Below are 26,318 nucleotides of genomic sequence, written 5' to 3'. Positions count from 1 at the left end.
AACAATAATTCTTATATAATTTTAAAATATTATAAATATGTTGATAAATTATAATTTTTTTAATAAAGATACAACATTAAAAAAATTATTGAATAAAAATATAACTAGCTTATCTTATTTTAATTAAATAAAAATATACTATTTAATAAATTATATAAACTTCAAATTAATTATCTGAACTAAAAATAGTATTTTAGAACAAATGCTACTTATCAATCCTGTTTACATATAGTGTTAATACAATTAATTAAAATATATGTTCTAAATAAATACATCAAATTGTTTAATATATTATAAATATGAATTATATTAATAACGTGGATAAAATACTTATTTATGTTTTTTCAGTTAACAAGGTTCTATCATTATTTATTTACTTTTTGACTGAAATTCTTAAATTCTTATTTCTTTTACTTAATTTTCATAATTTAAATTATGAAAGCATTTCAAGCCCCTTACTTAAAAGACACTAAAATGGTTTCTAAGAAAACATTTTATTCTTCAAATTTCGATGTGCCACGTCCTATAAAAAATTTAAATTTATCAAAGTTAACTAAAGTTTCTTAAACTTATAAAATGATTTTAATAAAATCATGAAATTCAATTCGAATTAAAGTACACATATACCTTTTAATGATCATTCTAACTGTAGAAGATATACGGTTGCCAGTACAATCAATACAAAAGCGTTATTTGTACGTTTGGTTCATTTGTTATGGTTGTAATATTTAATAACGGAACGCATAATAAATTAAAAGATTTAAGGTTAATATTATTTTAATTTGATATGTTTTTAATATAAAATTAACATGATTGTGATCCACAGCACAATACAAGTGTTGGAAAGTAAAATAAAATAGAAAGATAATGTACATAGATAAAATGAAGATAAAATAAAAAAGAAAAGGAGTGGAAAATAAAAAAGAGGTGGGAAAAATAAAAATTTGTCCCTAGCCCTTGGACCTGAACAAACCGAGGCCCAATACTTTTTTCATCTTCCTGAAGATACCAGAGTTCTTTGATCTGTGGCTGGGACCACTTGATGCTAGTTCTCCTGCCAAATGTTTATTTACATTATTTACCACAAAACATTTATACATAGGATTTCCATTTCTTAATTTGTTTTTGTCTTAGCCAATCCAACATTTCATTTATGTAGAACCTTTACTTATTTTTTAAGATAAATTAAATAAAATTAGATATATTAAAGAAATTTAAAACACAATGTCAAGAACAAAAACAAAACAAAAAAAATCTAACTATGTTTTATTTAATGCCCTTGGAAGAGAATAATACATTACTCCAATAAAATTAAATAAAACATTATTATTGTTGGATGAGAATAATGTATTATCCAATAAAATTAGATAAGTTATAGAGTAAAGTATATTTTTGTCTTGAGAAACTAATATATTATTTTTCTTGTCTAGTTTCATCATTAATATTTTTTTCAAAAACTATCTAAAATAAAAACTTAATTTCACTGTTAACGAATCCTTCCAGAACAAAAACAAAATCAGTAATAAAAAATAATAAAGTAAAAGTATGAAAAAGTAGCGATAGAAAAAACGCAATTCAGACCAAATAATAAGTAGAGAAAAAAGTAATTGATTACAAAATTAAGATACGTAATATGGAGAAACCATTTTTAAAGAACTAAATTAAATCATATTGATCCTCATATTCCTTAATTATGGTAGTACAAACAAACCCACAAATTAAAGTTATATAAAATGCATAGACTGCAGTAAATCATACAACCAGTAAGGAAAAATACTAACAATTATCAACCTACTCTTTCCAACACAAAAGTTGAAACCTACCACAACTATTATTCATTCTTTTTCTTAAAATTCCCATAGAATCTATTAGAACGACTTTTGGCACTTACGTTTCAGGAAAGAAAAATAAAATAAAAAATTACTTTTTTACTTAAATTCAAATGAAATAAAAAGATATTAAAATATGCATAAAAAAAATTAGATACAATAACCTAATTATATGTGTTCATATTTTCCATGGCTTGTAATGCTAACAATAGTATTCATCATCAGCTAACACTTTCTAAGTCAATGTACAGTCTCTCTTACATTTAAGAATCACATAACAAGATCAACTATCATCACTGTACTGTTATTTGCTTACATTTACGAATCAAACAACACAACTACCATATTTGGAACACATTTACGAATCGCACAACAAAATTTGACTACCGTCATTGGAATGTTATATGAATGCTGCAATCTATTGATTCTATTCACAAGGCAGCAACACAAAACAACTGAAATCAAATACCTGTACCTTCGGGCACATTATACGGAGAAGGTGCTTCAGAGTTTATTAAAAGATAAGGTTTCCTTGCCCAGTACTCTTGAAACCTCTGTTTAGCATACTCCTTGTAGTCAAATTCAATTGTGTTTACTTGTGCCTGAAACAAGTTAATCAATTAGAAGACAACGCAGTGAATAATTAAAACAAAATGCCTATCCTCCTCTCTACTACGGGGTGGGCACTATTTAATATACATAGGATTTCTCAAAGTTAAAGGTAGAGAAATTCACATTTGCTTGTGGAAACTAAGTATGCACCTCGGATGGGAGAATTTTGAAGATAATAAAGACTCAAACACAGTATACTGCATGCAGTGCAATTATTTATTGCCATGTCACTATGACGTTTTGGGTTATTCTTTTCTATATACACGAGTCATTGTCTCACAAAATAAAATGCATTTTAGAGAGCCTAAAAGAAGTGTGTAGAAGACACCTAACATAAAATCTTTCGACAGAACTTATGACTCATCAATAGCAAATTCAATTGCCATTAGTTTCATCAGCTGTAATAATGGTTTAAACACTAGCAACAAAAATAATGCACACATCTATTATTCGTGCCTTCATGCGTTGCTCTAAGAAACCATCAGAAAATTCCACCACTTTTTTTAGCAGCCCTCCCATAACGTTTATAGTTATTGGAATAGGGCACATTTATGGAAAGTGTATTTTGGAATAACTTCTCCCTCAACTAAGGACTCCGCTACACCCATCCGACAGTGCCAAGGAGCATAATTTAAAGCAAAATAAAGTGAAAAATTGAATGTACCGAGATTATTCCCCAAACGCCCCAGAATAGATGATTTGCAAGTGTATACTTTTCAATTTCTTGAAGTAGCTGCTCCACTTCATTGTCACTGCACTGTTGACCTGCAATGGAGACCCACAATTTCATGCACAAATAATTACAGTCCTTAAGAAGATGCATGGTTATACAGGTGATCAAATACAAGACATATTGATGATTGATCTCTACTCTTTGTTTAATTTGGACCATACAACTTGGTTAATCCAATTATGCGGGAGATCATCAATATCAGTAAACTGAAAGCAAACACCAATTTTTAATGTTTTGTGGTAGATGCAATACAATCTTCTAACATCATAGAGCGATTTGAAGTAATCCATTACCAGAGGTACTCAAGTATGCCAACACAAATCTTTGACGCTCGTCCAAATCTGTCAAGAGAACCATTGAAATAGAAGTTAACTTTTCACAGAAAATGATAACATGAATGAAAACAAGTTTAAATAAAAATCCACATGACCCAATACCAGGATATTTATTGTAGTCAAGGATATGAGGCTCTTCTGCATGATAGTTAGCAGCCATCTCACAGAAGTGGTTGGCTATATCAAATGCTACTGGATTATAGCTTGCGTATTCATAGTCCTATTACAAAAAGGTGGCGTTAAATCATATTTGCTGACTATGGTTCATTGGTCCCTTAAAAATATAACTAAGAATAAACCAGTTTCTCATACCTTTAGCCATATTTAAATAAATAAACAAAAACAAAGAATAAATACAAGATATATAACATCATTCACAATCTCATATCATACATGTCATCTGTTAAATAGATTCCCTTTTCTCCCAAGAGATATAGAAGACAGCATGAGTAATAAAGAAACAGTAACATTTATCAAGCTATAACTATGATCACCCAAAGTCTTGCACCCACATTTAAGATACCATCATCACTATGGTATTCTTTCGTAATGATCCTTTTCTTCCACTTCTGATCAAGGCTAGGGTGGCATTTGTTTCATTTCAAGGTACTCCTAGGAATACTACAACCGGGAATATAATTCATGAGTAAATTCAAAAATACATTTATTTCTGCAATTCAAAATGATAATATAAAAAGTAAAAGTAGAAATAGAAGTTACAATTGAGTTAGAACATGACTTCCCATTTTCCTACGAGCATATAAAGTTCCCAGTTACCAACCCTCACTATGGGAAAAAATGAATAAGGCATTACTACATTCTTAGGCATGAACAATATTCTGAGACTGGAAATAATATTTTAAAACTCATAACAAATATCAAATATGAAAATATTACATTCTGAATTCACATTTGTAGGAATAATTTTTAAACCAAGACACAAAGCATACTTAATCTTTTGAACCATTGCCCGTAACCTTGTGCAAATAATTCTTCCATAACTTTTGGTACATATCGATAAACTGGGTCCACAAGACATACTATAGTGCAAAAAAGTTGCTACTACTGAGAAAATCACTTTATGAACATATAAGGAAAAAAAGTGATATTGCCAGAAATTCTGTTGCTATAGAAAAACTACTTATTTATCCAGAGCAGCACCCTTGAAACATTAAATATTATATCATTTCCCCCATAAACTAGCACAAACAGAAACTCACTATGATGGTCACAGAATTGGTCTCTTCATCAAGCATTATGTTACCATATTGTAAATCATTGTGACAAAATCCTATCATTTGGTGTGCGCCTGATAGTTCCTTTTCCAAAATGGCGATTTCTTTGTCTATTGTGTCCAAATAAAATGCTTCAACTTCTTTAGGGGATGATAAACGTTTGGCTTCACTAAGCCAATTTCTGAAACATTGTAACAAAAATATTTGAGAAATCACCTAGTAGTAACCAAAATATGGAAGTGTTAAATATTATTTAAATAAAATTTATAAAAGAGCTGGTCTCTTATTGCCTTTTCGACATATATAAACTTTCTTTCTGTACACTTTTAATGGAGATGCTGGATCAGGTGTTCAAATAGCACATACCGCAATGTATCCCAAAGGTAGACTTGCTTTTCTCCAGGCATATCTAAATCATGAAAATCCTTCAATTTGGCTGCTATAAGAGCAGAAATGGATGGATCACGTAGATCAGATGCTGTTAATGTCTGATAAATTCACCATCAAATATGTGAGCATGTCTAGTTTTTAACTGGTGTACAGAGGTCAATAAAAAAAGAAAGAAACAATGTTTAACTTTTACAAATCATGTTTATGTAGCAGGATAAATTATGACACAGGCGGATGTAGATTAGAGAAGTTGTGCAATGCGTTCAATCTACAGTTTACATTCATGAACCAAATAATAACAGATTGCTCGAAGGTAGTTACATGAGTACCATTATTAGCACTAAAATTATAAAAGAGATCAAATTACCCGTGCATGGATAAACTCTTCAACACGACCATTAGTAAATCGTCCTAGTAGACGAGGACCTTGCCCGCTCTTTGACATAAATTCAAATGTTTGAATCTCATGACTCCTATCAAAGAACACGTCCACACCCTCACCATAAATTCTGACAATAACCTTTCGTGACGTTTCTCCAGTCAAAGTTGGCCACTTTATCTGGAATACCTCATTTGTCATTGCTCCTTTGAGAGGGAACACCTGCAATGCATTTTCATCAAGTACATCGTCCCAGTGACTAGCCAATGATTTCAGTATCTCCTGTGCTTCTTCCGGAAGGCGATCTGCTTTGCAGGCTACAGGGGTTTCAACAGCATTTTCTTTGCTGTTTCTTGTAGCATCTGCTTGGTTGCTTAAAGAAATGTCTGCAGCATCTACAATGTTGTTTATAGGACTTTCTACAATGTTGCTTGTATGACTTTCTACAATGTTGCTTATAGGACTTTCTACACCACCAGCTTGGTAATTCACACCACTTTCTGATAGACCTGCTTCATTGGGTACAAAATTTTCTGCACCACCTGCTACGTGTTCCTTTGCGGGAGTTTCTGCAACACCTGCTAGGTTGTTTACCATATTTCCTGCAATACCCACTTGTTCACTTGTAGGATTTCGTTCCATGTCTGTTAGGAAACTTACAGGTCTTTCTACCCCACCAGTTGCATGGTCATTTACAGGATTTTCAAAAAAAGCATCATTATGTTTTACAGGATTTTCAGTAGGACCTGTGGTGTGGTTTTCCTGGCTTTCTTTCCCACATTCTGTTTTGTTCACAAGATCTTCAGCTGCACTCATTGTGAAAGCTTCCAAAACGTCGAGTACAGCAAAGACTTACTTAAAATACTAAGTTTCCTTTATTTATGAATTCAAGACCTGGAAAAGTAGTTGAAAAAACAAACGTTTAAATCATCAAAATGATATCCAAGAAATTCTTCCTCCTTCCAAGCTCCTTCCACGGTGAATAGATACTTTGATAGAGATAAGAGAAAAAAAGGAATGGAGGACTAGAGAAATAAGCATATATAAATAATCAGATAAGTGTTTCAGTCAGTCAAAACAGAATCATTTATGATTCGAGACTGATGTAAATCAGAAAATTAATCCCGAGACTTTTTTTTTGCAATGAAATTGGTAAAAATTGAGCAAGTATCTCATTCAATTTTCCGTGTAGCAAAGATGTAAAAAAAGGCCTAAATTGTATAATAACCACTCCAATGACAAGGTGCCATTCTTACAAAAAAAAACAACAGATTAGGGAAAAATCAATATAAACTTCGGAATTTTTAAATCTGAAAATTGAGTAGATAAAAGGCACACAATCAACAACAAAAAATATCTACAAAAGCATTCATCAAGCTGGTAAGCCAAAAATCTATCGAATTAGACGATTTCGAGAAGTGTGTCGATTAATTTCTATCCTAATTCTTAGCGTCCAAACAATTTTCTAACATTACATCATCCTTCTCAAATCTCAAAGAAGAACTCGATAGACACAGAAACACACATACAAACAAAACACTTCACATTCCCCTAATTCCACAAGCTAAGCTCTCTGCTTACGAAAATTTGAAAACACATCCGAAAAAATCGAAAGGTGTAATCACAAAAGGCAAACACCAGGCAGATTTCAAAACGCCAGAAAAACAGAGAAAATTTAGCGAAACACGCAGCATTGAAGATAATTTCAATTAGAATAGTTGACGGTCAATAAAACACAAACCTGAACGAATAATTTAGGCACAGCATCGAATATAAAGAACGAACCAAAAGAAATGAAGATCACAAAACACGAACCTGAACGGCTAAATTGGAGGCGGACACAGCATTGAATATAAGGAAATAACTAAAGTAAATTGAAGATTATGCAAAACACGAACCTGAACGGACAAAAGCTGACGAAGCATTGAACGGAATATTCGGAGGAGAACCGCGAGGCGGCGGCCGGACCGCCGGCGAAGAGGTTGTTCGATGAAGATAAAGGAAGATAGAGAGAAAGAGAGAGTAACGGTTGAGAATTTCGAGGGAAATGGGACTTTATATATACATATGTATATGAGAAGGTGAAGGGTTTCTAATTTCTTTTCCACCGCCAATGAAACAAAAGGTGGTAGTGGCAGCTTCTGCATGCTACACATTAATTTCAATTTCAATTGTTTTTTTTATTAGGGTTAAAATTAGATTGCTAATTTCTATAATTAAGTATAATTAAGGATTCTAATTCTTCTTCCAAAAACTAGTTATAAATGGACCATTCATCTATTAGTGATATTAGATGAAGGATATTTTTATTTTTTAAATCATAAAAATTAAAAATCATGGCAATTTCATATAGGGAAAATGTCATTTTCTTAATTTAAACTATTGACTATACCTTAAAAAAAAGTATTCAAATTTAATTTAGTTTAAAAGTATTAAAATTTAATTTATAAAAATAGTAAAATAAAAGAAGTAGATTATTAAAAATTAAAAAACAAAAGGGGTGATTTAGTGTTTTTAACTAGTCACAAAACATAATGTTTAATACTCTCTACTTAATTTGAGTAAAGCAAAAATTTGAAATAGTTTTTGGAGGTTCTTGAAACATAATGATTTCAGAATGTAAAAATATACTTTGTAAACTAAACTTAATATTTGACTATAATAGTAAAGAATTACAATGATTTACTTTACTCTCTAAAATAATCTTATTTTAAATTAGAAGGTTAAACATGTTTTTAATTTTTTAAAATATTAGTTTAAAAAGACTTAAATACCTTTTTATTCTTTATAAAATTATAAAATGAATGCATTTTTATTTTGATATATACTTCTTTTTTGGGCAAATTTTCAAATAATTGTTTTTAGTCTTAATAAAATATATTATTTTTATTTGAGTCTATGTAAAAATATTTTTCTTTATCTTTCGTACTTTTAGAATTTTGAAAACATTATTTTGAATTACTAATGTCTATTTAACATAGATAAATAACATATATTTTACATATTTTAACCATCTTTTTAAAAGTGTTATTTGTTGATATTAGATACTATTTGAAAGGATCACCTAACTTTGATTTTTATCATCAAATAAATCATTAATGAATGCTAAATAATATTATAAATTAAAATGGTTTAATTCAATAACTAGATTTAATATGCTAGTGATTTTTTAGAATTAATAATATATAAAGTATTTCGGTATGAAATAGATCTTATCTCATTAAAAAAATTACGATCAAAATTAATTTAAATACATATATTTGTTTTTCATTTTTTGAGATGTCTTGGGATATCTTTTAAAAATAAAATGATGATTAATCCTATCAATATTTTCTCAAACAGTATAATTATGTTTTGTTCTAGTCAACTTGAGGTCGGTCGGCATCTGGATGAGCTTCTAATGGTGGTCTGGCAGGAATTGATTGAAACTTTGGCATGGGCTCATGAACATACACGTTTGGCTAATTTGATTCGATGGAGAGATAAAGCAGTGGCTCTTTCAAACGGAACGAACAGAGATAGAATCATAGTGATTCCTTAAAAACCTTTTTGGATATTCCTCAATGTGCCGACTATTCATGGAACGTGAGAAGCAGATGAATAATCATCTACTTCCGGAAGAAATCGAAGAATTTCTTGGGAATCCTGCAAGAGCCACTTGTTCTTTTTTCTCTGACAGATGGTCAGAACTTCATCTGGGTTCGAATCCTACTGATAGGTCTACTGTCTCCCTTCAAGTGATTAAACCTTCGAAAAACGATAGGGGTTCCTCCTCCGACGCTCAAGTCAGTAAGAACATAAATAAAATGAGTACAATATGAAATAGGAGTTGATAGTACTTAAAGTTAATTGATTGAGATCCTTGAATTATACTCTCTCATAATGTTAGATACATAAGTCGGAAAACGATCCATAAATGACTAAACATCGAGCCAGAAGCATAACCTAACATGTTTCATATTAAGTGTATATTACATTTTATTTGGTGCATTGTATTTTTATTTTTTTTTTGGAAACAACAATTTATAATATTCAAACTCATTTTGATTCTAACTTTAATCTATTTTATGATATTTCTAGGAGTAAATATTTTTAAAAACTTATTTCTTAAATGAAAAAATACGAAAAAATTAAAATAAATTAATATTTACCTATAAACTACATGTTAAATTAATAATAACAAGAGCATCATATGCTAATCAAATTTAATATATCAACATCAATATTTCATAGCATTAAACTAAAATTACTTTATAAAATTAGAGTTCAAGTTAATACTTTAACATAGAAAAATGAAACTTACAAAAATCATGATATATATATATATATGAGTTTCTACCAAGGTTGTTGTTATTTGATAAAAAAAATATTTAATTAAAAGATGGCATAAATTTTTGTATCTAATTAAAAAAATTATCAAATAATATATTTAATAAATTTCTAGATTAGGGTTTTATTATAATGAAATGTCAATGTCTCAGTGTCCGAAGTCATTTAATTTTTCCCGCGGAATTGCGCTTCTGATCACGCAATTCAACTCTCTCACTCTTTCAATTAACACTCTCTTCCCAATACTCTTCATAACCAAACTTTTCCGCATTCTCTCTCATGTTCGCGGCGTCTCCGCCACCGTCACCACTACTGCCGCCGTTGGTCTCGGCTACGGCATTGCCATCGCCGTCAGCATCCTCGTCCTCATCTCCTCCATCATGCTCGCCTCCTACGCCTGCGTCCGCTTCAAATCAAACTCGCCTCGCTCTCGCCACAATACTTACTACGACCAAACGGAACAAAATAACAGCATTCACGACTCCGGTGGGCCCGGGCCCGTCGTCCTGGGCCTGGAAAAGCCCGCCATCGAGGCCTACCCGAAGATCGTGGTCGGAGAGAGCGTCCGCCTCCCCAGGCCCGACAGTGGCCCCTGCGCCATCTGCCTCTGCGAGTACCTTCCCAAGGACACCGTCCGCTGCGTTCCGAGCTGCCACCACTGCTTCCACGCGGACTGCGTGGACGTGTGGCTGAAGATGAGTGCCACGTGTCCGCTCTGCCGGAACTCTCCGGTGCCTTCGCCGTTGCCGTCACCGTCACCGACGCCATTGTCGGAGCTCGTTCCGCTGGCTTTCCACGGCAGGTGATTCAATCGTTCGTTCTTGTCTTGATTGTATAACTAATTGCTTTGTGTTTTTTACAGTGAGAAAATTTGGTGACGGTTAAGTTTTCATTAATTCTTTCGTCAGCGAGAAACTATAAGCAATAGAATTTTCTGGATTTCTAATTTGTATGATGTGATAGAATCTGACATATAAGTATTTTTTTTCTTTCACTAAGTTGTTCCCTTAGTACATATATTATATCTACTTTATTATTATTGGAAAATATTAGAAAATGATAGTTCGAGAATCTTGAAGTTACTATGGTTTTATTATTGCTGTAGGTTTAAAAATAAATATATATAATAAAAAGTAAAATTATAATTAAATAATATAAAAATATTAAAATAATAATATTGTGAGTTATAATGTGGAGGTATAAAATATTAAATTTATTAATGTATCATTATTGTTTATCATTTAAAAAACAAAAATATTAACGGTGCAATTTGATAACATAGTCAAGGGATAATTTTGTTATTTCCTCGAAAAAATTATAAATTAAATAAAGAGAAATGGTTTTTTATTTGATTCAGAAATAAAAGTTTTTGGGGTTTCACTATAAACACAACTGAAGGTTAAGATTTTTTTTTTTTTACGTGTAAATCGTAGAATAAAGTAATTTAGAATTCAATATTTTCATGGTTTTTAGGTTAGTTTTCGTTTCATTTGTTTGATTATATCAACACCTAATAAATAAAACGATTTATTCTTATTTTTTTCATCATTTTCATCCTTCAATTTTATTTTTAAATTTTTACTTATGTATAAATTTATTTTATTTTCAATTTTATCTTGTTACTTGTTACTTCTAAAGCATTATATTGTTGAGCTCAGGCTTCTCAAATAATATTATTAGTATTATTAACTCTATAATTTTGTTAAAAAATAATGATAATTACACAAAAATAATTAATGTTTTATTATGTGTTGTGGTATTATAGGATTTATTTATTTGAAATGTATAAATAAAATCGTGGAAGAAAAACAGTAATTGTAGCTACACTGGTAAAATAAAACATACAAATTGCATGTACCAAAATAATATATTTTTATATATATTTAAAAATATAACTACGAGTGTAGGAGAAAACTAATATTAGTAGCCACATAGATAAAATAGAACATATGAATGTGTATATAAATATATATATATATATATATATATATATATATATATATATATAGAGAGAGAGAGAGAGAGAGAGAGAGATTTTGCAAATTTAGTTTCTTTATTCTCTTTCATGAATTAATTTTTTTATTTTTCAATTGTGTAATTTTGATGTTTTACTTTCACGAATTTAACTTTTAATATTTTTATAATTTGATATTTTATTCATTAATTTGATATTTAAGTTTTAATGAAAATACTGATATAACACTTTATTATCCGATTGGGTCTGTATTTTAATTAAATGATGATAAATTTGAAGTTAATAATAATATATCAAAATTATATAATTATGTAATTAAAATTGTAGGAACTTAATTTGCAAAGAAAAAAATCTAAAAAGATAGTATAAGCTAATTATTTAAAAAGATGTGTTGGTGAAAGTCATTTAAAATAGAATAAAAAAAATTAGAGAAACAGTATAGAGAAAATTAAATACTTAATTTTACAAAGAAATGTGGTCTTTGAATTTTCATAATCTGATATCATTGGTAGTGTGTGATAACATTATGGGTTAACCAATAATGTAACTACGACCATTAATTAATTTTTTCACATAACCTTTTTTCATGAAAATAAAAATATAAAAAATACAATAAAAATGATTTTTTTTTCTGAAACATATAACTCTCAAAATTATTTTTCAAATTGTGATAGACGTTAAAAAATTTTACATTATAGAAATAAACTTTTAGTGTGTGACATTAAAAGACATTAAAATGGTACGAAACCTTCATAACTGTTTTCTACAACTTCTTTGCTTTTTAATCTTTCTTCCTTCCTTTCACCATATCAATTTTAATCTCCATCCTATCATTTTTCAAAATTATCAAAATTATTCTCTATTTATAATTTAAAAAAATTAAAATTAAAAATTAAAATCTTGTTCCAGAAGAAAAAATCCAAAATGCAAAAAAATATATTTTGAAAATAAAAATCAGAACACAAAATCTAAAAATACATTCCAAATTTTTTTCCAAAAATCAAAAATATATTTCATACATCCAAATCCGAAAATTTAATCTGAAAAAAAAGTTTTGGAAATATTTTTTTTAACCACACTATTTTTTTTTATTTTGCAAAAGACTTTTTATCATTTTAGTAGTAGATTGAGTGCAGTTTCAAATTAAAATACTTTTGTGTGATGTTCTACTAAATCTGGTTCCACTCTAATTAATTATGAATTTAATATTTATTGTTAAAAAATAATTAAGATAAGAAACAAAGAATAGAATGTGTTATTGCCCATATTTAGGATTTGTTTGTTATCCTTAAACCTTTCAATATTTTTAGTTTCTAATCAAAATTTTAATCGACGCAAACTTTTTATTTATTTATTTTAATTTCTATACTTAAGTAATCCTTAAGTAATAACATGAAGTGATAATTATAATCACGTTGATTGTAACACCCCGGAAAATACATATAACTATTACAATAAAAGTTCTACCAGTTTCTATACAAACTTGGAGTTTTTCAAAAACATTCCTAATACATGATTAGGATTTATAGAAATACAATTTACATATCCACAACTCAAAATAAGATTCTGAACCCTCTAAGGCTCTCCTGCACCTGTATGGTCATCTGCTCGTGTACATAGTACAGTCATTGCAGTTCAAACACAACAAGAAAAGCAAGGGTAAGCTAGTGAAAATAAAATTTTATAATATACACAATTAAATCAAAAGAGAAAACCAAGTTACATGATTAATTTCTCAAATTATTCAATCTTCTTCAAATCTCAACAATAAAACAATCACATAGATCTCACATGGATCTACACATTCAAGATATTCAACAAACAACGTCTTCCGGAAGACCCGTATTAAGTAAGTCCTACCAGAGACTAACACCTGATCCAAAGATTACCAGCGAATCCAACAGAAAGGATCAGGGTAAGTTCAATACAACCCAAGCCGTGCATCTCATATGTCACGGTGTGCATGAACTCCCCCATCAGCTTTTGACCACCCGGAGATCTCTGTTACCACATAGGCATCAATACTTAATACACAGCAAACATCAGTCCATACATTATCCCGACATCAATACTTAATACACAACAAACATCCGTCCATACATTATCCCAAATGTATGAATTCAATTTCATACCATTTCGTCATACAATATCATTCAAAAAGTTATCCACAATATTCAAAAGTTTATTTGACATAAAAAAATACACTTTAATACTAAATCATCAAAACCCAATATTTCCACAAATTTAAATAATATATAAACAAACAACCCAATATAAATAAACACACAACATCCCTACAAGAGAAATTGAATATTGGGACCACGTCCCTTCCGCATTCAGATCTTCTATCCTAGGGTGCTATTAAAAATTAAATTTAGCTTCCCTTACCTCAATTGCTTGCTTTCCAAGCAACTTTTAGAATTTTATTCCCCACCGTTTGGATAAGCTTCAAGATTTACGGGCCTAATGCAAATTATCCAAACAGAACAAAATTTCAGTATATAATATAATAAGTTGAGAGGATTAAACTTCTCAACTGACCCCACCAAGATTGATGACTAAATCCTAAGAAAAAAACAGAGAACAAAGGATATTTAGAGTAAAAATGAACTTACTCTGTTTGAAAATCTGATCGGGTAGAAATGTTCCTTAACTCCTCTGCTACAACGTGGTATGATCAGATTCTAAAATAGATGAAGATTGGGAGAGAAATTAAGAGAGAGGGAGAGAAGAGAATTGGAGAGAGAGAGAAAAAAAAGAAAATGAAAGGCACTGGTGGTGGTGGGGCAAAGCTTCTGTTGGTGTTTTTTTTTCTTTAGAAAAACACGCTGTTACATTGATTGTTCAATAGTTTATGACGTCATATGATAATTTAATGAGAAAATCACGTACATTTTTTAAAACTTTGTTTTAATTACTCATGAACTAATTTGCAGCATTAACATATTAGAAATTAAAAACCCAGTTTAGTGGTCACATAATAATCTAACTTGAATATTGATGAAGCTTTTGTTGTATCCCATTTATTTAAAAAAAATATACATTTCTTACAATTTTTATTAATCAATTTTCTTATTAAGGTGTTAACGTGAATTAAAATAATTTCATATGAATTATGATTGTGAGTTAAGTTAAAAATGAATTTATTTAATTAAGTTTATTTTATTGGTAAAAACAATTAACTCAGAGACACTTCGGAATAGTGTATTAGATATATTAACTTTTTAAATATAAAAAATATAAATCATAATAACATTTTTTTTATTAAGTGGACTAAGTTAATTTTAAACTGTAATAGAAGATTTTTTTTAAATTCGTTAATATAATTTGAGTAAAGTCAAGGATTAACTAATTACTCCTTATTTTTAATTACTTATATATAAAATTATTCTCTGTTATATGCTTACTTTTGATAATTGTTTGTGAGAAATTAACTATAGCAAAAGAAAAGAATTAAAAATAATTTTATGATTTTACCAAATTAAACCTATTTGTATTTTGGTGAATAAATAAACATAATAACACATCCTAATAGAAAGAAAAAAATGAGTTAAATATTTTAGGAGGAATAGATTACTCATATGAAGAAGAAACACAGAGGCCTTGAGTAGAGCTCTTGGTGCTTTCAATTTGAGGCACATTGCTGCGTGCGAATTTGCTGGTAGAGTAAAACGCCATTGAAGCTCATTCTACCATTTTTTTCAACGTTTCACATAAGGGGAGGTAAAAGGGTGATTTTTAGTACTTTTGCTTTCACTTTCGTTTTGTGATTATTAGCTTCAAAGACAGTCTCGTGTTTTGGTTTTGATAGATTGGTTAGAGCCTCGGAGTGATAGATTGGTTGAAGGGGCAAATGGGTATTTTTCTTTTGCGCGTTGTTTCACAAGATCGTGATTTTGTGTTTTGGGGCACCAACTGTTTGATAAAATGTTTGACTGTCACCTGCAATATGTCATTGCTCTGGTGGGAAGAAACTTTGTTGCCAGTGCGAATTCCGGTTTGGTTGGGTTGTTTTTGTTGGTGATTTTTTTTTAGGGGTAAAATGTTTAGCTATGATGAGTGCTTATGTGGTATTTGGTTTATTGCCTAAGTTTGTGAGCGGTCCCTTTTTCCATCCTGCTTTCTGGTTTGTGTGATTTTGTGGATGAATTCTCTTAGTTTTCAGTTTTTGTTGTATGTTTAAAGGCTATTGATTTGAGTTTTGGTTGTAATGTAAGGCCGGTCTCATGTTTTGGCATTTGAATTTGGTATGTAGCATGAACTTTCGTTTCACTGGTAGCTTGTGTTTCATTTCATGTGATTTGGCCTTATTTGGATCTGTAATGATTATGTGTCTTCTCTCCCAGTGTGATTTGTAACATTGTATTTTGTCCTGTTTTGGTTCTCCTAAGAAGCTGTTGCCATTGGAAATTAACACTTTTTTTTTTGTCCGTGAAAGTTTAGAGTAGAAAAAAATGATTAGACGAAGGTTATCTGTTCTCTCAACGTCAATCATCAGAAGCTCAAATCATAGCAAACCCATTCTCAGATACCCTTCTATCCAATTTCAACCCTTTCAGCTCCCTCATTCTCCCAATGCTCATCGAACAATTAGTCGTAATGAATTTCCAGAATTTCAAGGTTTTCGGGCGTACAGTCTTCTGAGCTTGAATGATTTGAGAGATAATGTTCCCAGGAAACAGCCCACGAGGAAGGGGCGTGGGATTGGGTCTGGAAAGGGTAAGACTGCTGGGAAGGGTCACAAGGGTCAGAGAGCCAGAAAAGGTATAAAATTGGGTTTTGAAGGAGGCCAGACTCCTCTTCGCAGAAGACTACCCAAACGTGGGTTCAAGAACCCATTTAGCCTCATTTTTCAGGTATGTTTTCATCTTTATATTTCTAGTTTATTTTTGTCTGATGCATAACATAAGGAAAACCAAAATTACATACTTTCTTTTGGTGTGCTCAATCTTTTTTTACGGATTCAATTCTGAAGTGGATAATAGCTTTGCGAGCTTATAGCAGAAGTTACGTAACAGTTAGAATATATGATTTTTATCAAATATATATGTTAGAAATTAAGATATGCACAAATAAAAATAAAACACAAAATTAGCATGATATTATTGAGTGAAAAGTTCAATTGGCTGATGACTTGTTTGTTAAAAAAGATGTCAATAGGATACAGACTCATACCACAACCTCAACAACAGTAGCAGTCTACAGGGACAGAATTGCAATCATGGATTTGAGAAATTCTGCTATGCAATAGTGCTATAGTGGTCTTTAAGTAGACTGCATCTCAAGTAGTTGGAGCTACCAATGGACACGGGATATATAGCAGTAGTCTTTCAGAGCACAATCCATAACATTTGGATGCAATTTTCAAATATCACAATCACAAGGATGATCTAAGAGTTCTGAGGCAGTTATGTTTTTGAAAGATTAACTAAACCTCCCTGAGTTTGTGTGTGTAAGATCAATCTGTTGGAAACCAAAAACAGAAGGCCTAACACAATATTGCTTTCTGTGTCACAAAATAGTGTGACTGAAAGGAATAGTATTCATCGCAACAATCAAAACAACAGGGAGGGTAAACCATATTACCTCCAAAAGGAGCACTTTCCTTTTCACTTTGAAAAAACCAGATTCACCAATGTTAGAAAACAAAAGCTAAAAAGCCCTAACTACAATTGAGGACCTATTTATTAGGTCCTTACTCCCAAACCACATAACTAACTACCTGGTTACAACTAATTACAAATTACCCCCTTTTTCCCTTCTATGATACATCTGTAAAGGTTGCTCTCCTTTCGTCTCTGTCCTGTTCCCACTCCAAACACAATCTCTTGTCATCATTATTGGTTTCCCTCTCTTTGTATTTTCTCCCTCTTTAAAAATTAAATTATAAGTGGGAAACATTCCCTGACACTGCGAAGCTATATTGATATGCTTAATGCTGATATCGTGTTTTTATTTTTAATTACAAGAAATAATATCTCTGATGCTAATTTTCTTTTCAAGATTCTGAAACCTCCTGTTGTGAATATATGTCCAGTGGCTAAGTTGGTTTCAACTCAATTGATATGAACCTCTATTTTCCAGGCGACATTTCCCAAACATGATTTTCACTGAAAGTATTGTGATCTGCAAATGTTTTTCAAAGTTTATAGTTTACTGTATTCAAGGGATTTTCCCTATATCTTAACTGTTTATACGTGAATGCTGACCTTGTTGTAACTTGTAGTAAGGTATTCTATACCTTGATTGTCGGAGTTCACTTTGGATTTATGACCATTGAGTAGCTCATTTTTATTCAATTTTATGTTGATTTTGATTTGGTTGTTCTTATTTTAATCTCTGCAACCCTTAATCTATCAGTCATTTATATGTCTACATTGTTAAAAAATATATGCATATTTTTCTGCAGCCAATAGGTTTGGGTAGAATTGCAAAGTTTATTAATGCTGGGAAGATAGATTCTTCCGAACTGATTACAATGAAAACACTCAAGGTTTTATAACTGCTACCTCACCTTTTCAGTTCTTCTGGAATTGTTTTTGCTTCATGTGATTCCTCTCATTCTTGTGGTCATTATTATTACCATAGGATGCTGGGGTACTTGGGAAGCAAGCGAAAGATGGAGTGAGATTGATGGGGCGTGGTTCCGAGCAGATCAAGTGGCCAATTCATCTAGAGGTAGACTTTATATGAAGGCTATACGTGTTTTGAGGATCATAATCAAGCTTTTTGATTCTTAAGTTTTAACTTTCGAAATATATCTTTTTATCAGTTTTTAAACTTATCTCTACCTAATTTCTTAAATTTCACCACGGTCATATACATAATTAATCATCATTCTTTCTTATGCTAAATACCTTATGATTAGTTAGACGGTGGCTTGAAATTCTTTCTCCATTAGCAGCATAAATTAACTGGGCGCAGCAAGATTTTACCTCGGTAATTGAAATGGTACAATGGATTGTAGGGTGTCTAACTTAGCATTTGTTACAGATAAAGTTGGTAATATACTGTATGTTCAAAGTTTATGGGCTAATTTTCTCTTACCTTGTTTTTTTCTTCTTGTACGTTCGTATAAACAAACTCTTGTTGTTTGAGATTTATGTTAGAATTGGAAATGTTAAGATTTAAATACCATAGTATAATTTAACACAGTGATTCTACAGGTATCAAGGGTTACTGTTAGGGCTAAGGAAGCAGTTGAAGGAGCTGGTGGGTCTGTGAGAAGGGTGTATTACAATAAGTTGGGCTTGAGGGCACTGCTGAAGCCTGAGTGGTTTGAAAAGAAAGGAAGATTGTTGCCTAAAGCTGCTAGACCTCCTCCAAAGCAAAAGGATAAAGTTGATAGCATTGGTCGGTTGCCAGCACCAACAAAGCCAATTCCATTTTTAGTTGAAACAACCAAGGATCTTCCAGTTCAGCCACTTAGTTAAATAACTAATATGTGGGCACTGTTTTTTAAAATTTTGTAATTCTCTATGGTGTACCTCTTGCTCTCAAGTTGTTCATGCAGTTCATGCATTGTGAGGTTGTTAATTCAGAATGAGATAAATGAATTCCTTGGGGACAAATGAAAGGGAAAATCTTGTTTATTATTTTATTTCTTTCAAGGATTTGATCTCTGTCACTCGATTGAAAAGAGCCTTAGGTTACTGTCTCTGCTGGGAATAGAATCTTAGCCTCTTCATTAAGGGTAATTTGCAGGAACACTCTTCACTGTTTACTTTTCTCCAGGTATGGATGGTGCTTGTCAAAATGACTCCCCTGAATTTTCATAAATGGACGATTGTTTCAATCCGAATCTATTAATACACGACTTGTCATTATCCACTGATTATACATGTAAATAAATATTATTTGTTGTTTTTTCTTTTCATTACACTGAGAGCTTTTAAGTAAATATTCTTTAAAGATTGTTAACTTGCAGAATAACACTTCTGAGATGAAATCAACACCTTTAGTAACTTATTACAAAGGTTCGAACTATCCACCTAGCATTCAAGTAGATATCTATTTCTTTTGTATTTGGTACTGTACGAGTACAAACTTCTAGATAGAGGAAGAAGGTTGTTTTATGAGCCCCTTAAAGTTCTGGTAGGAAGTGGTAAAGAAAGTGGATGTGATAGATGTGAGGAAAGTGATGTAATGGTAAAGAAAGAGAGGGATAGGAAGAAAATTGGGTGGAAATGAGATGGAAGAGAAAGTAGGTGGTGGATGGTTATAGTTTTTCTTGTATTATGAGTCACAACATTTTAAGCTTTGGTGTATCAGCTTGTGAGAGAAACCCCAACATTTTTAATAATAAATCCTTTGTATGGTATAAAACACTCTTATTTGCCTCTTTGTGGCATTCAGCTTATGAGGTTTTAAAAGGTGTTTTTGGTAAATGAAAACAGTTTGACAAATTTACTTTTCTAAGATGAGCTTTTTATAGTTCATTCTTTCATCCTTCTAAAGAGGATTTCTTGGTCTTCTAAATTGTCTTTTTTTCTTTCTTCTAATATAGTCATTTTTATCATTAGAAAAGCATAAAATAATGCCCTCCCCCAAAAATGGTATGTGATGACGAAAAATTGTAACATAACACGTTCCATTGAACATCTCATATTATTCGATGTGGGACTTGGGTAACACTTTTTTTACTCATCTCTCACTCTTGACAACGTTTTTTCTACTCATCTCTCACTCACGGCAACACAATACACTCTATAACAATGATGCTTCTCTTCTTCAAAGGAGGCCAACCTCTTCAAGTTTATCATCATAAGTTTCGATTCGTGCTCCATTCTCAGCCTTTGTCCTTTAATTTTGTGTTTGCTCATCGAAGCTCTACACAACTTTACTCATTGTGTATCTTCCCCTATCTTAAAACCCTAGATTCTGTTCTTATGTTGTATTCTCTCATTTACAATCTCTACATCTATGAGAATTTTGAACATTTTCCAAGTGTTTGAATAAAACTGTGATTTCTAATCTTGATATATAATTTGTTTTCTTGAAGTTTGCATAACACTATTGACTATATACTTGACTATGAGACAAAGGTGATCCAAGAAAAATAGAGACAAAGGTGATCCAAGAAAAATAAAGAGAATATTAAAAAAATGACAAAAAATTGAATATTTATTATATATTTTAAAATTTAAGTTATTAATTATGTATATAGTAATAGTTTTAAGATTGATCAATTACTAAAGGATAATAAATATTTTTAATTACTAAATCAATGTCTATAGAAAATAAATACTAATAAAGGTAAAATACACTTATTTACACTTTTTTAAATAATAAAATTTTTTAATTACTCGTTAAATCTTTTAGTTTAATTAAGTTGAAAGTATTCATAAAATAAGCATGAGGTACTTTTTTTTTTTTTTTTAATTTTCAAACAGAAGTACCGCACCACTCTCTGCTTGCGTTTTCATCCCTCTTTTCAGGTTCTCTCCTTCTACAACTACTTGTTATCGTTTGTAACTCCGTCCGTAGTTGCCTGTGGCGTGGTTTAGATGATTAATTGCTCTTTGAATTTGTTGGTTGAGGAACACATAGAACCTTAATTTAATGAATTTCAGTAGATTTTGGAGGTTCCAATTTTCAAAACCTGAAAATTTGCATATGTAGAAAATAGGTTTTTGAGATGCGGGAGACATTTTGGCATGTATTGCTTCTTGTCTGCCTTTTAGTATTTATGTGGATAAGTTACCTGCAGAGAATTTTGGATTTTTGTTTGTTTGAATATTTGAGTGGAATTAGGGTTTCGTTTTTGGATTGTTTGAATTAATTTATTTTCTACTTCAACCAATGGAACAGTATTGTTTGGCAGTGTGGCTTAGTGTTGAGGCTGTAGTGTCTCAAATAGAAGCCAGGATAGGAATGCTATTCTGTTTTTTTCTGAAAATGTGTTACCTATCTCTTTCATTTCCCACTTCTGCAACTTCTGTCCTTGCCTGGGGTTGTAGAAGAAGCAGCTGGCATGTCTCTGGGAGAAGAGAAGGTGGTTGGGTTCTGTGAGGTGGGTGCTGGGGTGGCTGAATGGGCAGTATTATATTGACGGGTTGATTATCAACTCAGTTGAGGGTATTAGATTAATTGGTCAAAATGGGTCACTGGTAAACTTGTTGATCCACATGGACTGCAAAGGTGACATTATGACCAAAATTATGAATATTTATTATCATTATTATCACATATTTATGAAATGTCATGGTTCAGTGTTAAGTAATTCCGTTGGCGATTTCAAAAGCATGGTTTCAATTCTTTTGGTGGGTAGTTTTGCATTTTCCTTAATTTTAAGCAAGCCATTTTCCCATTGAGTAGCATGAGTTTTCAGTAGAGTACTTGTCAGTTGTGGTTCTACCCTCTTAACAGCTAGTCTTTAAAGGGAGGGTCTCCAAGTGCCTATCAGGTGTTCCTGTGCACTTTGGAATTTAGTGACTGAAATGACTAGAAGGCTGGAGTTGAAAGGGGCAAAACCCATATGAGGGTCTATGCAAGCCCAAGTGACTCTTAAAAGTTTTTTTTTTTAATTTTTAACATATATCGTAACTTTTTTAAATAATTATATTATATATATATATATATTATTACTACTTTGGTAGCATAAGTTTGGTACTTTTTTATTTGTGAATAGTTTTTATCTTCCCAGGAATTTTAAGTTGAGAATGTTTGGTTTATTTTTAGAAAAATGACATTCCTGGGAACCTATGTTAGATAAAGACACAAATAACTCTAATATGGCCCAACCCACTACTTTGTAGTCCAGTCTTTGAAGCGGTATGGGGGAGCATTGAGAAACCGTGGAAACTCAAAACGACCTAAGAAGACACCAACACAATCCTGCACTCCATAGGCAGTTAAGAGGAGTTATTATAGGGTTCAGGGAAACATGTTGAAACAAGCAATTGGCAGAATTTGCAGAACCAGTGCTTATGCTTTTGAAGGAAACAGAGTTTTTCCTTGTATTCATGTGCCTTCGTGCTTTTTCCACAATGGACAGGTAAAGTCTCTTATGTCTCCTTTCAAAGCACGATTTAAATTATTTTTCTGTAGAATTTCCTTTTTGTCTGTTTAATAAATAGTAGAATTTGGTTTAATCTTGATACAAGTGTCCAACTTTGGGGGCAACCTTCATTGGTTTATAAATAAGAAGACATTATTGAATACCACATTTGGGGGAAACCAGTTAAATATATGTCGAAAACAAATGATAATGAAACACTTCATTTTCATGTTGTTTCAAGTAAATGAAATAATTCCTTTCAAAGGAAGAAGGAAATCCTGAAGCTTATAAAGTTGTAAGGGTTAAGTTTGCCTGGGATAATCAGATAATTGTTTTTAGCTTTTAAATATAGTTAGGAATGAGCCTAAGTTTAATAGAAGAAATAAAGTTTGGAAGGTATACTACAGGAGGAGTAAATTCAGTAATTTAGGTTTGTTACATAGTATAACAGATGATATTATTGTGTGATATTAAAGGGTTCTGGTTTTAAATTGTAGTGCATCAGTTAAAGATTGTGAGGGGCATTGGTTGATAGTTGGAAAAGGATTTATGTTACGCAGCGGTTAGTTAGAGATTATTAAGCACTTGTGTGAATTCATTGATCCCACATATACATGTACTGTATCAAATCAACCATAGTTGTAAACTCTATAGAGTTTACAATCCTAGATAGATTAACTTGCTATTAAATTCTTTTTTGAGTAAATTTGGGTAAACTCGTGTTAACAATTTTGAGATCAAATGTAATTTCTGTCTAACTTTTACCTCCACAACGACTAATTTACTACTAGGCTCAAATTATTTGAAGAAATCAATTCCTCTCTGAATTGTTTTCACATTAGGAACTGATGCTTTTATGAATTTATATATGATTTAGTCATCTATATTGTTTAATCTTATATAGTACTAATGTATTATGATACCGTATTACTGTGATTTGCTACTTTTCTTTTTTACAAAGTGAAAATATTGAATTATTTTAATATTATTTTTTATATTAGGTTGGGTAAACTTGTACGAGTCGAATCTACTTGATTGAGTTTACTAAAGCTATGTGAATTTTTGTAAACTCTCTGGTTTGACAACTTTAATATCAACTACCAAGCATTGTCTTGCAGTTCATTATGTAACTATGTCTTTCAACAGGACATGTAGCACTTTATGTGCAAAGTTACCATACCAAGTAGCTAGTGTGAATTCTATCCAATTGAAACATAAAGTTTAACAGGCCTGAAATGCCAATTTGAGGTGAATCATTTGTGAAGTATTAATACTCATTTTTAGTTCATTTCTTTTGTACAGACGCACATGGCACCTAGAAGCTTTTTTGGGGTTGAGGATTTCCTTGATGATGACAATAGCAGACCTTACACATACCAAAAAGGGAAGAAGTCAAAGAATCCACACAAGCACATATCTTTCAAACAAAGAACGATTGCCTACATGGAACCGTTTACCCTTGATGTGTTTATCTCAAAACGCTTTGTATCAGCTTCACTCACTCACAGAATGACAAGCAAACAGGTTGCAGTTGCTGGTACCAACTCCAAGGACATAAAAGCTGTTCTCAGGTCTCGTTCAGACATACCAGCATGCATATCCGTAGGTAAGATTTTATCTGAAAGAGCAAGAGAAGCTGATGTTTACACTGCTTCCTATACTCCAAGGGAAAGGGACAAGTTTGAAGGGAAAATCAGAGCTGTAGTTCAATCACTTATTGATAATGGGATTGATGTCAAGGTTTATCTGGACTGAGTTGAATCACTCAAGATTTTGTGGCTATCAGTTTGATATCAATTGGTGATTACTGGTTTGGTCTTGTGGCTAGTTAAGATTTATCAGTTACCATATACTCCTTCAATGGATAGGAAGATAGACAAATATGTTTTCATGTTGCTATATTTTTGGGCTAGTAATTTGGGAAAATTATAACTAAGAAATATCTTTCAAATCCATGCATGCAATTGGATAACTCCTGGTTCCACTGTCACTGCCTTGGAGGCTAAAGGGTTTGTATGCTGCACAACATTTGTCATATTTTATTTCTCTCTTTGCACTTGTTCAGCTGTGAACTAAATTGGGTCCTCACACTAATACAAGAATTTACTTCATCTTTGAACATATATTGACATATTCAATATATGCTGTTCAGTAGATATATAAATATTGATATTTATATAAAATATTTGTAGTTTTTAAAATTAACTAAAAAAAGTATAGAAAATGCATTTATATAAAATATATTCAATTAAATATTTTTTTCAAAGATCCAAAATTACAAGTAATAATCACTAATGTCACATGCATTAAATAACATTTATGAATTTATAATATAATTTTTTTGTGTGTGTTTTTGTTAACTTTATTTATTGCACAAAATATTATTAATTATATTTCAAAATTCAATTAAATTCAAATAACTTTTACCGTGTAATTTGTTTTCTTGAAGTTTGCATAACACTATTGACTGTGTACTTGATTATGAAAGCATATTGAGACCTCATTGTTACCATGAGAAAAAGGTGATTCAAGAAAAACAAAGAGAATATTAAAAAAAATGACAAAAAATTTGAATATTTATTATATGTTTCAAAAAATTGTTATATATTTTAAGATTCACCAATTACTAAAGGATAATAAATATTTTTAATTACTAAATCAATGTCTATATAAAATAAATACTAATAAACTCATTTGGGTAAAATACACTATATATTTTTTTAAATAATAATCAAACTTAATTACTCGTTAAATCTTAATTTCAAACAGAAGTACATTTCTTTTTATAGGAAAAATTTAAATGTTTAGGCTAAACATGCTATTTAAGAGATAATTTTGAAAAAAAAATTGTAAATTAATAAAAATGTTTACACCAACTAAAAATTATAAAATATTCTTTGTAATTTTTATCCAACAAATTATTGATCATAAAAATTAGTTTATTATATTTTTCTCTAAAATCTAACTCAACGAATAATTAAATCTAAATAATATAAACAATAACAATGTTTTTTACTAACATTATATATATATAAAAAAATAAACTCGATATATTTAAATAGTTAATAAGTATTATCCGTTCTAATATTTTAAATTGTATTTTCTAATATAAAAACGAATTAACTTATCTTCAAATCCCTTTGACTTAACACTAAAACATTTTTACTTAAATAAGTGGTGAACGGAATATAATAGCATTTTATTTACTTATAAAAAAATTATCTATTGATATTTTTAATTTTGATAGTTATTTGTGAGAAATCAAGTATAGATAAACAAAATAATTAATAATTTATTTATATTTTTAGTATAATAAATTTTTTCATCTAGTTTTCTTTTAAAGTTTTTTATTAATAGATATATACTGTGTATAACGTTTTGTTTAGTATATTAATTTTGGTTTAATCTTTATATTTTTTTATATGATAACATGATAATTGTTTATTGGAATCAGTATATTTAATTTGTCAACATAAAATTTTATATAAATAACTAAAATAAA

The 26,318-nt window shown here is 30.7% G+C and overlaps 4 protein-coding genes and 1 long non-coding RNA gene across 14 annotated transcripts; 3 read left to right on the top strand and 2 right to left on the bottom strand.

The window, feature by feature from the left end:
- Nucleotides 1-839: 839 nt before the first annotated feature.
- On the bottom strand, nucleotides 840-7,561 carry LOC137834717 (putative choline kinase 2). The gene is made up of 9 exons (XM_068642875.2): nucleotides 7,412-7,561; nucleotides 5,502-6,407; nucleotides 5,111-5,232; nucleotides 4,730-4,925; nucleotides 3,612-3,729; nucleotides 3,468-3,515; nucleotides 3,106-3,206; nucleotides 2,305-2,431; nucleotides 840-1,054 (listed from the first exon to the last, which is right to left on the bottom strand). The coding sequence occupies exons 2-9, from the start codon at nucleotides 6,327-6,329 to the stop codon at nucleotides 951-953; spliced, it is 1,644 nt and encodes a 547-aa protein (XP_068498976.1). The 5' UTR covers nucleotides 6,330-6,407; nucleotides 7,412-7,561; the 3' UTR covers nucleotides 840-950.
- Nucleotides 7,562-10,098: 2,537 nt separating this feature from the next.
- LOC137836195 (RING/U-box superfamily protein) lies at nucleotides 10,099-10,771 on the top strand. The gene is given in 2 exon segments (XM_068645047.2): nucleotides 10,099-10,146; nucleotides 10,149-10,771. Coding segments are annotated over 2 exon segments (525 nt in total). The 5' UTR covers nucleotides 10,099-10,121; the 3' UTR covers nucleotides 10,649-10,771.
- A 2,593-nt stretch (nucleotides 10,772-13,364) lies between these two features.
- On the bottom strand, nucleotides 13,365-14,574 carry LOC150027413 (uncharacterized). The gene is made up of 3 exons (XR_016520751.1): nucleotides 14,433-14,574; nucleotides 14,206-14,280; nucleotides 13,365-13,421 (listed from the first exon to the last, which is right to left on the bottom strand). It is a non-coding gene; the product is annotated as an uncharacterized LOC150027413 (long non-coding RNA).
- A 782-nt stretch (nucleotides 14,575-15,356) lies between these two features.
- LOC137834715 (Ribosomal protein L18e/L15 superfamily protein) lies at nucleotides 15,357-19,647 on the top strand. 6 transcript variants are annotated; one of them, XM_068642871.1, is made up of 5 exons: nucleotides 15,357-15,540; nucleotides 16,261-16,673; nucleotides 18,227-18,310; nucleotides 18,406-18,495; nucleotides 18,984-19,647. In XM_068642871.1, the coding sequence occupies exons 2-5, from the start codon at nucleotides 16,272-16,274 to the stop codon at nucleotides 19,248-19,250; spliced, it is 843 nt and encodes a 280-aa protein (XP_068498972.1). In that variant the 5' UTR covers nucleotides 15,357-15,540; nucleotides 16,261-16,271; the 3' UTR covers nucleotides 19,251-19,647. The 6 variants fall into 6 exon arrangements, with proteins under 6 accessions (XP_068498972.1, XP_068498974.1, XP_068498973.1 ...); XM_068642873.1 differs by having other exon boundaries at nucleotides 15,360-15,548; XM_068642872.1 differs by having other exon boundaries at nucleotides 15,364-15,548; nucleotides 16,256-16,673.
- Nucleotides 19,648-21,168: 1,521 nt separating this feature from the next.
- On the top strand, nucleotides 21,169-24,806 carry LOC137834713 (uncharacterized). Of its 5 annotated transcripts, none has more exons than XM_068642865.2 (3): nucleotides 21,169-21,254; nucleotides 22,580-22,813; nucleotides 24,119-24,806. In XM_068642865.2, exons 2-3 carry the CDS (start codon nucleotides 22,703-22,705, stop codon nucleotides 24,569-24,571), a joined length of 564 nt encoding a protein of 187 aa, XP_068498966.1. In that variant the 5' UTR covers nucleotides 21,169-21,254; nucleotides 22,580-22,702; the 3' UTR covers nucleotides 24,572-24,806. The 5 variants fall into 5 exon arrangements, with proteins under 5 accessions (XP_068498966.1, XP_068498967.1, XP_068498970.1 ...); XM_068642866.2 differs by having other exon boundaries at nucleotides 21,189-21,254; nucleotides 22,575-22,813; XM_068642869.2 differs by having other exon boundaries at nucleotides 21,197-21,957; nucleotides 22,575-22,813.
- The last annotated feature ends 1,512 nt before the right edge of the window (nucleotides 24,807-26,318 follow it).

This window comes from Phaseolus vulgaris, chromosome 5, assembly GCF_051622355.1.
Source record: "Phaseolus vulgaris cultivar YP4 chromosome 5, ASM5162235v1, whole genome shotgun sequence".
NCBI classification, from domain to species: domain Eukaryota; kingdom Viridiplantae; phylum Streptophyta; class Magnoliopsida; order Fabales; family Fabaceae; genus Phaseolus; species Phaseolus vulgaris.
Note: the sequence above shows the minus strand (reverse complement) of the source record. Positions and strands in the feature narration are given on the sequence as shown.